The 12,243-nt window shown below is 42.9% G+C and overlaps 1 protein-coding gene across 3 annotated transcripts in view; it reads right to left on the reverse strand.

The window, feature by feature from the left end:
- The window catches only part of KIF6 (kinesin family member 6), a 436,353-nt gene that overhangs the window by 247,883 nt on the left and 176,227 nt on the right, over nt 1-12,243 (reverse strand). For all 3 annotated transcript variants that reach the window (XM_019483065.2, XM_059717038.1, XM_059717041.1), the window contains exon 10: nt 10,746-10,849. In XM_019483065.2, the coding sequence (XP_019338610.1) occupies nt 10,746-10,849 (104 nt within the window). The remainder of the gene's footprint in view (nt 1-10,745; nt 10,850-12,243) is intronic.

Raw genomic sequence — 12,243 nt, forward strand, 5'->3', positions numbered from 1 at the left:
GGGTTTATAGAATTCCAACTGGCGTGGATTCTGGAAGCGTGGGTGCTATGGAACACAAGAATTTGATTTGAAATCCTGACTCTGGGCACAAAACATAAGTTTCTAGTGAGCTCACTTGGAGAAAAAAATATACTAACATCATTCAAACAAAAAGTCCTCTCCATCTTATTTCTGGCATACTGCTCAGAAAGCGAAAAGGAGAAACATTCCATTTAAATGAAACTTTTTTTATTTTAAATTGCAATACAGAAGCCTGTGAGTATACAATTTCCTTATGGTGGGGAGGCATGCTGCTATTTTATATATGTTTTTTCAAGAGTACGAAAGGTTCCAACATTTCTTTTTTCCTAAACAAGGAAATAATTCTTTAGCTCAGAAGGAACATTTAGAGATCAGCTCACTGTAGTTGAGGAAGCAGAGTGAGATCCAAAGCAAGCAACTCAAATTTTGAAAGCATTTTATGAACTCAATTCTGAGCCATTTATGCAGTCTAGCTGGATTTTTTATGCTAAGCTTTTTAAATAAATGAAATGAGAGCAACAGAACTTTGAAATGTTTAAGAGTATAAAAATAATACTACCCAAAATATAAAGAGGTAAGGCATATGTCAACTATATAAAACAGAATTTAAAGTTAAAATTCCAAAGAACATTGTCGTTTTCTTTTCAGGAAAGATTATTCATGTTGTGTAATAATTTAACATACACATTAAAAGAGTCAAGAGCATTTGTTTTTCATTTTGTTGTACGTTGAGTGAAAGGGAGAGTGTTACTGGGTATCAGTTATGTGGAAAGTCTCGGGCAGGTACACTGCCTTCCTCTAAATAAAAAAAGCAACCAGAAAGAAAAATCTAAGTGGAAGAACCAGCTACAGATATGTATTTTCATGTAGTGGCCTAAACTCTACTAACATTTTATTCAAGTGAGCACTTCATTGACTTAATCTGAAACTACCTGTGAGAGAGAGAGAAGCAGGATGTACTCAATTATGCAAGATGCACTTGGTATAACATGCAGTAAATCAAGTAATTTGAAATTTAAACATTTCTAGATCACTCTTGAACATTAATTAATCAATCCCTATGATGCTCCTAGGAGGAAAAAAAGAGTAGTGTCATTATTAAAAAAAATCACTAATTAAACTACATAAGTATGTTTAGCCTGAGGTTGTATCTATTGAATATTGCTACAGATTTGTATCCTTTTCTGAAAAGAAAGTAACTGAAATAAAAACAAATCAGATGGAAATGGAAATAAAGTACTTATTCAGTGCCTTACAGTTTAAACTTGGGTATTCCATACATGAAAGAAATAAAAGATGAAGGTACACATTTTCATTTACTGCCAAGCATATACTTAGTATCATTTCACTTTCATTGGTTAATTTTCTCTTCTGCCCATAAAAAATACTAAATATTTTTTTTCTGAAAGAACAGAGCAAGCCATTTATTAAGCAAGATTTAAGAGTTTTGAAAAGCACTATATTGTTTAGGTACAGGTCATATGTGGTCAGCAGATGTGTTAATAAAACAGAAGCCCTAGCAGCAGAGAAAGAAGAGCAGGTTCCATTGGTGCAGAAAGACAGGCCAGGCCTCACCAAGGTGGGAAAGTGACGGGTGGTGGTGGTTGGAGACTCCCTTCTGCGGGGTACAAAGGGAGCCACCTGCCAACCTGACCTGTTGTCTTGGGAGGTCTGCTGCTTGCCTGGAGCCCGAATCCAAGATGTCACGGAGGGAATACCGATTCATCCAGCCTTCTGACTCCTACTACTACTACTCCATGCTGGTCATTCATTTGGGCACCAATGATACTGCCAGGGGAGACCCTGAGCATATCACAAGTGACTACAGAGCTCTGGGTGCGATGGTGAGGAGGTGTGGGGCACAGGTTGCGTTCTCGTCAATCCTTCCAGTCAAGGGAAAGGGCCCAGGCAGGAGCAGGAGCATCCTGCAGATCAACACCTGGCTGCGCAGGTGCTGGTGATTCCTGCTGCACCAGCTGGAATTTGGCTTCTTTGATGGTGGGGTGTTCTTCCAAGAAGACAGACAGCTGGGAAGAGATGGGATCCACCTGACGAAGAGAGGGAAAAGTGTCTTCACAGAAAGGCTTGCTAACCTAGTGAGGAGGGCTTTAAACTGAGTTTGCCGGGGGATGGAGAACAAAGCCCTGAGGTAAGTGGGGAAGCAAGACACCTGGGGGAAGAGCAAGCAGGAGGGAGGAACAGGGGAGGTGCTCTCATACTTCCTGAGAAATCAGGGCAATCGACTAGTTACCTCAGGTGCCTGTACACAAATGCATGGAGCTTGGGAAACAAGCAGGAAGTCCTGAAAGTCCTTGCACAGTAACAGAACTATGACGTGATTGGAATAAGAGACTTGGTGGGATAGTTCGCATAACTGGAGCACTGTCATGGATGGGTACAAACTGTTCAGGAAGGACAGGCATGGGACAAGAGGAGGAGGAGTTGCAATCTATATAAAAGAGCCATATGATTGCTCAGAGCTCTAGTATGAAACTGGAGATAGGCCTGTTGAGAGTCTCTGAGTTAGGGTCAGAGGGAAGACCAACATGGGTGATGTTCTGGTGGGGGTCTGCTATAGACCACTAGACCAGGAGTAAGTGGTGGATGAGGCTTTCTTCAAATAACTAACAGAAGTTTCCCAATCATAGGCCCTGGTTCTCATGGGGGACTTCAGTCACCCTGACATCTGCTGGGAGGGCAATACAGCAGTGCACAGGCAATCCAGGAAGTTTTTGTAGATTATCGGGGACAACTTCCTGGAGCAAACGCTGGAGTAGCCAACTAAAGGCCATGCTCTTCTTGACCTGTTGCTCACAAACAGGGAAGAATTGGTTGGGAATGTAGTAGAGGACGGCAACTTGGGCAGTATTGCCCATGAGATGATTGAGTTCAGGATCCTGAGGAAAGGAAGGATGGAGAGTAGTAGAGTAAGGACCCTGGACTTCAGAAAAGCAGACTTTGACTCACTCAGGGAACTCCTTGGCAGAATCCCCTGGGAAGCCAGTCTGAGGGGGAGAGGAGCCCAGGATTGCTGGCTGTATTTCAGAGAAGCCTTACTTAGAGTGCAGGAACAAACCATCCTGATGTGCAGGAAGATTAGCAAGTATAGCAGAAGAGCAGTGTGGCTTAGCAGGGAACTCTTCAGTAAACTAAATCACAAAAAGGAAGCTTATAAGAAGTGGAAACTTGGACAAATAACTAGGGAAGGATATAAAAGCATTGCTCGGACATGCAAGGATGAAGTCAGGAAGGCCAAAACTCAATTGGAGATACAGCTAGCAAGGGATGTGAAGGGTAACAAGAAGGGCTTCTACAAGTATGTTAGTAGCAAGAGGAGGTTCAGGGAAAGTGTGGGTCCCTTACTGAATGTGGGGGGCAATCTTGTGAAAGAGGATCCAGAAAAGACTGACGTGCTCAATGCCTTTTTTGCCTCAGTTTTTACAGGCAAAGTCAGGTCCCAGACTACTGAACTGGGCAGCACAGTTTAGGGAAAAGGTGAGCAGCCCTTTGTGGTGAAAGAACAGGTTAGGGACTAGTTAGAAAAGCTGGGCATGTACAAGTCGGTGGGGCCAGATGTGATGAACACGAGGGTGCTGAGGGAGTTGGCTGATGTGATTGCAGAGCCACTGACCATCATCTTTGAAAATTCATGGTGATCAGGAGAGGTCCCAGATGATAGGAAACGGACAAACATAGTGCCCATATTTATGAAAGGGAAGAAGAATGCAGGGAACTACAGACCAATCAGCTTTACCTCAGTCCCTGGAAAAATTATGGAGCAGATCCTCAAGGAATCCATTTCCAATCAGTTGGAAGGGAAAAAGGTGATTAGGAACAGTCAACATGGATTCACTAGGGGCAAGTCATGCCTAACCAACTGGTTGCCTTTTATGATGAGGTGACTGGCTCTGTGGTTGAGGGGAGACCAGTCGATATGGTGTACCTTGACTTTAGCAAGGCTTTTCATATGGTCTCCCACAGCATTCTCCCAGGGAATGCTAAGGAAGTACAGGCTGGATAAATACACTGTAAGGTGGATAGAAAAGTGGCCGGAGCATTGAGCTCAGAGAGTAGTAATAAATGGCTTGATAAATGGCAGCCGGTATCAAGCGGAATGCCACAGGGGTTGCTCCTGGGGTCGGTTTTGTCCAATGTCTTAATCAATGACCCGGAAGATGGTGCAGAGTGCATCCTCAGCAAATCTGCAGATGACACAAAGCTGGCAGGAGTAGTAGATACACTGGAGGGTAGGGCTAGGATTCAGAGTAACCTAGACAAATTGGAGAATTGGGACAAAAGGAATCTTACGAGGTTCAACAAGGACAAGTGTAAAGTCCTGCACTTAGGACGGAACAATCCCATGTACCAGTACAGGCTGGGGGCCGACTGGCTGGGCAGCAGCTCTGCAGAAAAGGACCTGGGGTTTGCAGTGAACAATAAACTGAATGTGAGCCAGCATTGTGCCTTTCTTGCCAAGAAGGCTAACGGCATACTGAGCTGCATTGGTAGGTATGCTGCCAGTAGGTCAAGAGAAGTGATTATTCCCCTCTATTCAGCACTGGTGAGGCCACATCTGGAATACTGTGTTCAGTTTTGGGCCCCCCACTTCAGAAAGGATGTGGATAAATTGGAGAGAGTCCAGCAATGGGCAACAAAAATGGTATGGGGGCTGGGGCACATGACTTCTGAGAAAAGACTGAGGGAACTGTCCTTATTTAGTCTAGAGAATAGGAGACTGGAAGGGGATTTAATAGCAGCCTTCAACTACCTGAACTAGGATTTGGAAGAAGATGGAGCTAGACTGTTTTCAGTGGTGGAAGATGACAGAACAAGGAGCAATGGTCTCAAGCTGCAGCAAGGGAAGTTTACATTAGATATTAGGAAGAATTTTCTCAGTAGGAGGGTAGTAAAACACTGGAACAGTTTACCCAGAAAGGTGGTGGAAGCTCCTTTCTTGGAGGTTTTCAAAACCTGGCTAAACAAAGCTTTGGCTGGGATGATCTAGTTGGGAATGGACCTGCTTTGAACAGGGGGTTGGACAAGATGACCTCCTGAGGTCCCTTCCACCCTTACTTTCTATGATTCTATAAGTTTCTTAATATTGTCTATAATCCATAGTTGATAGAAGTTATAATTTCCTTTGGTAGTTGACCAAACAAGTAGTAATATCGAACACCAAATACTAGACTGGCTGGGATCCCTAACAGTTTAGGCCAAATAGATTTTGCTAAAAGAATTACTCATTGTTCCCTGAGAGTCATGATTGTAAGGTGACTCCTAATTATGGGTAACCCTGTGTCTTGCACCAGCCTATATATAGTGTCCCTTTTTTTCAACTGTATGTCATAACCATCTGCCCCATCCATATCCTATTAAGTAATTTTTACTAGATCGCAACAGATGAGAAACTGAAGCAAATTCACAGTCGATTTTGACAAGCGTTAATAAATTATAGATCATGCTCATTCCCACAAAGAACTGTACACTTATATTTGGCCTAACATAAGAGCTTATCCTGCAAACTCTCTCCCATCTGACCAATCTTTAAATCATGTACACACTTTAAGTAGAGGTTTGAAGTCTCGAGATAAGTCCTAAATGTAGTCCACACTGTTATATTTCATCTATTGATGTTCAGGTACCTGTAGATATAATTATACTCATTGCGGCTGCCCATCATTAAGTAAGGTATGTTTCAAAAGAATTTCACTTCCAACAGTATACTATAGTAAATGGTCTTCAACTGTCTCCACATTTGTTAATTCATTAGGCGAACAAACATAAAAAGCGTGCAAGTTCAAACAAGTACAGAAAGGCATTTTCACTAACTCTCAGACGTTGTAAACTTTCATTTGGTTGTTTAGGTCACATCCAGATGTTTTTCTACATAGCTTGTATAGACAAAACACACTCAAACTAAACTCATAATAATTACTGCTGACATTTGAAACTTTCCCCACTTGAATCTTCCAAACATTGGTTTATTAACATTATTAACCGAGTGGAATGTTGAAAGATCATTCAAGAAATCTGACTGGCTTGCAAACAGGGCATTAATTCTCTCACAGTACCTTCTTCTACATGCCATCTAAAACTACATCAGCCAGAAAGAAGCAATATGCCTATTTTTATTTTCCATTTTAAATCTATATTAGCAGTAATGACCTTAGAACAAGACAATTCATAGGGATGAATGACTGGGGATAATCGTTGGAGGCACTCCTTGGTTACTAATCCTCAGGAAATGCGTCTCCATCATTAGCACTTACATTTGGCTTTCTATTCTAATTACAGAAGTTTTAATTCCTTGCAAAAAAGTACCATAGTAGCTCAAAACCAAGACAAGTCCCCGCCGCCATTTAATGTGGGGGGAGGGGGAGGGGGTGGCGCATGTCTTGGACTCAAGTACAGGGCGGGAGGGGAACGCATCTGTTGTGGTCCCAGCTCTAACTTAGGGTCAGGGCTGGAGCTGCAACTGCAGCTGCTGCCTGCCCCTCAACTGCCCTTGCCCTCCCACCTCCCCTCTCAATAGCCACAGGTCCCCACCCACCCCCACTGCCTCTTCCCCTATCTCCCACTCCTGGAGCCTCCCACCATGTACCTCCCACTGCCTGCCCACCTACCTCCCCCACTGTCTGCCCTCTAGCACCTGCTCCCCTAGTGTGTCCCCCAGAGCCTGCCTCCTCGCCACTCTTTCACCATTGCAACAATGTGTGAAATTAATTTAAGACAACCCTCCAATAATTAAATTCAATACCTGGAAAACTATAACAGATTTATACATTTATAAATGTACATACATTTTCCATGTATAGAATCTAATGATTAGGTGGTTGTCTTAAATTCCAGGTCATCTTGGATTTGGGTAAATATAGTATTTCTTAAAAGGCAAACATCTACATTACACAATACTGAGCTAACTGTAATGGAAAGGCAAACTAAGGCACCTTGGAATGTTATAGTTCTGGTCTCCAAAAATGGTTGCCTTAATATAACTAAGATCCTGCTGAAAAAAGAAAAAAAAATCTTTTTGCTGTTTATTGTTTAAAGGCAGTCTATCTCTACTTTGCTCTGGAAGAACTAGAACATATTACTTTTTCTGATAAGCCAATGGGGTCAGAACACAAAGTAATTTTGCATATACTTATCATGCTATTTAAACACAAAGCAATGGCATAAACTAACATCCTTAATTTCTACCAGTTAATGTTCTTCAAAGCTTGTGTATCTGTATTCACTGAAAGCAAGTTTTTCAGAAGCACATAACTACTATATTGTCACATTGTATCTAGGTCCCCTGGTAGACAATCAACTAAAGGAAGCCTCTGAATCAGTTTGGAGAGATTCAACAATTCGGACATAGACACAGCTTTGTATGTTTTTTCTACATACCTCAATTTACTAAGTGGCTCATGAATGCTGAGATGGTGGGGCGGATGGAGTGTCCCATGGGAGTGTGGGGGGTCCCCGGCATGCTCAGCGGTGGACGCGGAAGTGGACCAGAAGTACTTCTGGTCCACTTCCAGGTCCACTGCAGAGTTCGTGGGTGACCCTGCAACCTCCCAGCTCGGCTACTAGGGCCTCCTGGGTGTGGTGGGGCACCCGTGCCTGATCACTGAGCCAGGAGGGGAGGGTCCTTGCATGCTCAGCGGCAGACCTGGAAGTGGACCAGAAGTTGTTCTGGTCCACTTCCGGGTCCGTCACTGAGCATGCGGGGGGGGGGGGGGGGGTGAACACTTCTGTGGGACACACTATCCGCCCACCATCTCAGCATTCATGAGCCGCGCCTGGTACCTTGAGGTATGTAGAAAAAAAATAATAAAGCTGTGTTTATGGCCGAATTGCTGATTCTCTGAATCAGAGTCAAATCTTCAGATTCAGATTCAACTGAATCATATCGGGACAGTGATCCGAATCAGTGAATCGAATCACTCTCCCCCCAAATCGGGCCAAATCCAAGTCGAATATGGCCAGCTTCGCACACCCCTACTGGCTACATCTTAACTGTAACGTCTGCCAGAGGCCGAGTAGGCTACATTCTATTCAGTGTTTTCATTTGCATATTCATATTAAATAGCTTTATCTACTTCAAACCTACTTCTATACAGTAGACTGCCAGTTGTCTGGCAAAGAATAGCACAGGTAGGAAATCTTGGAAAGTAAGATTCATGACAGTCTCAGAAGCAATGACACTCGAAAGAACCAATACTAAAGAACACTATAAAACCCAATAATGAATAAGACCTGAGTGGAAAATTCAAGTGATAGATATAACATTTCACATGTCTATTTCTGAACACAATGTTGCTACACAAAAAAACTGTTAGTGTTACCCCACACATGTCTTATTCTATCATATGACAAAGACTATTAACTAACAGGAAGTTTAAAAACACACACACAGATTTAAATTAGGAAACTAAAAATTTTAAATTCATTATAGATTATTTAAGTATGCACTAATAGAAGGAGTGACTGAAATAAATTCTTTATTCAAATATTCACCAACAGCATTTTAATGAAACCACAAAAATTCACCAGTAAGAAAATTTAATATTTTCTATTAACAAAAATTCTTTATACTTCTATACTGGTAGCTAGGGGTGTGCAAAGTAGGCTGTATTACATTCAGATTTGGATTCAGCCTGATTTGGGTGACAGTGATTTGATTAGTTGATTCAGATCACTGTCCTGATTTGATTTGGTCGAATCTGAATCTGAAGATTTGATAATGATTTGGAGAATCAGCAATTCATCCATAGACACGGCTTTAAATGTTTTTTCTACATACCTAGAGGTACCAGGCACAGCTCATGAATGCTGAGATGGTGAGGCGGATAGAGCACCCCACAGGAGTGGGGGGGTGGGGGGGGCCTGCATGCCCAGCAGTGGACCCCCGCCCTGCACCCTCTCAGCTTGGTGATTGGCCATGGGGGGACCCCGGAAGCCCACCCAGATACAAGAGGCACCAGTCACCAAGCCAGGGGGGCGGGGGAGAGATCCCCCTCCTGCTCCGTGGCGGACCTGGAAATGGCCTAGAAGTGCTTCTGGTCCACTTCCAAGTTCACTGCTGAGCACGCTGGAGACCACCCTGAGCTTCCGTGGGACACTCCATCTGCCTCACCATCTCAGTGTTCACGAGTCGCCTGATACCTTGAGGTATGTAGAAAAAACATTTAAAGCTGTGTCTATGTCCAAACCACTGAATCTCTCCAAATCTCTCCAAATTGATTTGGAAGGCTCTGATTTGATTCAGAGAGATTAGAGGGTCTCCTGATTTGATTCGGATTTGGAGATTCAGCCGCTGAATCTGGCTGAATCTCTGCCGAATCAAATCAGCGACTGAAGCTTTGCGCAGCCCTATTTGTAGCCCTCTTCTGGACCACTTCAATAATAAATGAAGGTGATGCAGCAGCACCTGTATTATAGATTCATAGATGTTAGGGTCGGAAGGGACCTCAATAGATCATCGAGTCCGACCCCCTGCATAGGCAGGAAAGAGTGCTGGGTCTAGATGACCCCAGCTAGATGCTTATCTAACCTCCTCTTGAAGACCCACAGGGTAGGGGAGAGCACTACCTCCCTTGGGAGCCCGTTCCAGACCTTGGCCACTCGAACTGTGAAGAAGTTCTTCCTAATGTCCAATCTAAATATAGATTCATAAAGTTTATGTTTATCTGAGTGGTTCAAAACCTGCTTACCTTGCAGTGGGTTGCTGAATTAAGGACAAGCTGCTTATCTGTTTGCTGTGGCTTTTATTTCAAAGGGCACTACTTCTCCACTCAGCTGGAGCTCTTTAGTGATCCCATGCAGCCAATCAAAGAAGTGATGCCCTTTGAAATTCAAGATGCGGCAAGCAACTGGAGCACCTCAGTAGTCCTTGGCAGCTGTTTGCTGTGACCCCATAAACCCCTGGTTCTTTCATAAACCCTTATTTACACATGAAGACAAGGACCCTAAAGCTCCAAAACATCTGAATACTACTGTACTAATAAATATTCAGGATTTAACTACCAATCATTTATCTGTCAACTAATTAATTATTTAGCATCTTATAAGATAGATATTATTTTACTTTTACAAGAGAGGCATTAGAAAATAAAGTGAGATGATCAAAACCACAAAGGCAGACAGTGTCAGAGAAAGAAATAGCATTGAACTGTTCCAGACCTATAAACCTGCCTCAAAATCATGTTGTACAGTTTTATTACTGTAGAGCTATAGAATCCATCAAAACTGGTATGTATTAAGCATCCCAGGATCAATTAAGATTTTAAATATTTCACTTTTAAGACATGAATATACCATGCATTAGCACTGCAAACTTTCTTTGGCATATAACAAACAAGAAGCGTCCTACTGCAGTGCTAAACACAAAAGACTCTTCTTATATTCTTTTCAGATCTTATTTCCAATATAGAGTTTTTGTTTTTTTTACTCTGTGTTATTATACAACACTACTCTTCAGCTGGCATCTGAGAGACATTCCCATCCTTCATATTCTTTTCTTTACTTCCTCAAAGCTGAGACTGCGAAAACATTGCCAGCAGCCTAGTACAGCTTTTCATGGAAAGCTGCCACTCTAACCGGGCGCCTAACTGCACTTTATTATCATCTCAGGGGAGTTTAGTGTTTTGAGGTGAATTTTATATCATTATGCCAACAAAGAAGCGGATAAAACTTTTCCTGTCAAAGTGGAAAAAAGAAAACAATACTAAGCATACTGAAGTAGCTCTTCTTGGGTGAGTTCTTCTGTTCTTTGCTCCCCAGTCACCATGGCCAGTTCATCCTTCAACTCCTGGATCTCTTTCTTTAGTTGGACAATCATCTACAAATGGCAAGGCAATAAAACAAGCATCACCTACTGATTAATAGGCCAGAAACTTTGCATTAGAAAACTGAGATCAATAGAACATTACACTATATGTGTTTCTTTCCTTCTTGTTTTACAATAACCCATTTTTAAAAAAGGCCAAATATCTTTAAATATACTCTACACTTATTGTCTTTTCCATTTATAAAAAGCAAGAAAAGCCTTCCAGACTCAGTAAACTGTCTGTGTTAGAAGAATGGCGTAAAACACATATTAAAAAAAAAAGAAAAATAATTTGTCATGTGAGTAGAGAGCTTTCTGACTCATTAGTTTTTTGCCTGTTACTGAAGAAAACACATTTAAAATAGAACTGACACCTTTGCCAAAGAGTAAAAGAATGGACAACCACACCCCAAAAGCTAGACTACTTTCCCTAGCTTTGGAAAAATAAGTTTCAAAGTAATATAAATTAACACTTTCAATTTTTTTTAATGTATAAATCAACTCTCTAACATAAAATTTTACTATTCCTCGGTCACATGCATAGAGCCAACACTAGCCAACTTTTATGAATCAACATAATAAGAAGTAATTACCATATTTACTTGAGTCTAAGATGAGATTTCTGCCCCCAGAAAAAAATCCCCCTCATTTGGGATTCAAGAATGGCCCTGAGCAGGTAATGCCTTAGCTCCACCTTTGGCCCCAGACCTGAAGTTGGAGCTAATCCACTGCCTGAGCTGAGCTGGAATGGCTCATTCAGCGGGGGAGGGTAAACACAAAAGCAAGAAGCACAGGAACAACTGCAGTGGGAGGGTAAAGCCTGCAGCCGGTCCCCTTACCTCTTGCCTCCTGTCTCTGTGCTTGCCCCCATCCTGTTTGTCCTACCACTTGCTCCTCCCTGCAGCCTGCCCCTCCAGACACCTAGCTGCCCCCTTCCCCTTTACCTTCTGTTCCAGCTCCTGACCCAGTCCAGCCAGGAGCTGCTGCCGCTGCTTCTCCAGGGCAGGGCAGGGGCTGCTGCTGGTGCTAAGTGCCCTGGAGGAGCAGAGCTGCAGCAGAAGGCAAGTGGGGAGAAGGCAGGGAGAGGAGCAGGACATGTGGGGGCAGGCTGCAGATGGGAGCAGGGTGTGGGGGCACATACAGGCACTGCAGGGGGGCAGGGAGCCAGGGTATGGATGAGACAGGAACAGGGGACAAGGGGTAGGAGGGTGGGGAGAAGGAACACTCACAGAGGTATAGGCAGCAGAAGGGAAGAGGCAGAGGGGAGCAAGTCACAGGCAAGCCAAGACTTGCATTGCTCTCAGAAAGAACATTTGCATTAAAACATATCCAGTGGTACAAAGAAACATTCAGACTACAATGCTCTCTAAAATCCTCTGAGGTACTGGTAAACTGCAATTCCTTTT

This window comes from Alligator mississippiensis, chromosome 1, assembly GCF_030867095.1.
Source record: "Alligator mississippiensis isolate rAllMis1 chromosome 1, rAllMis1, whole genome shotgun sequence".
NCBI lineage: Eukaryota > Metazoa > Chordata > Crocodylia > Alligatoridae > Alligator > Alligator mississippiensis.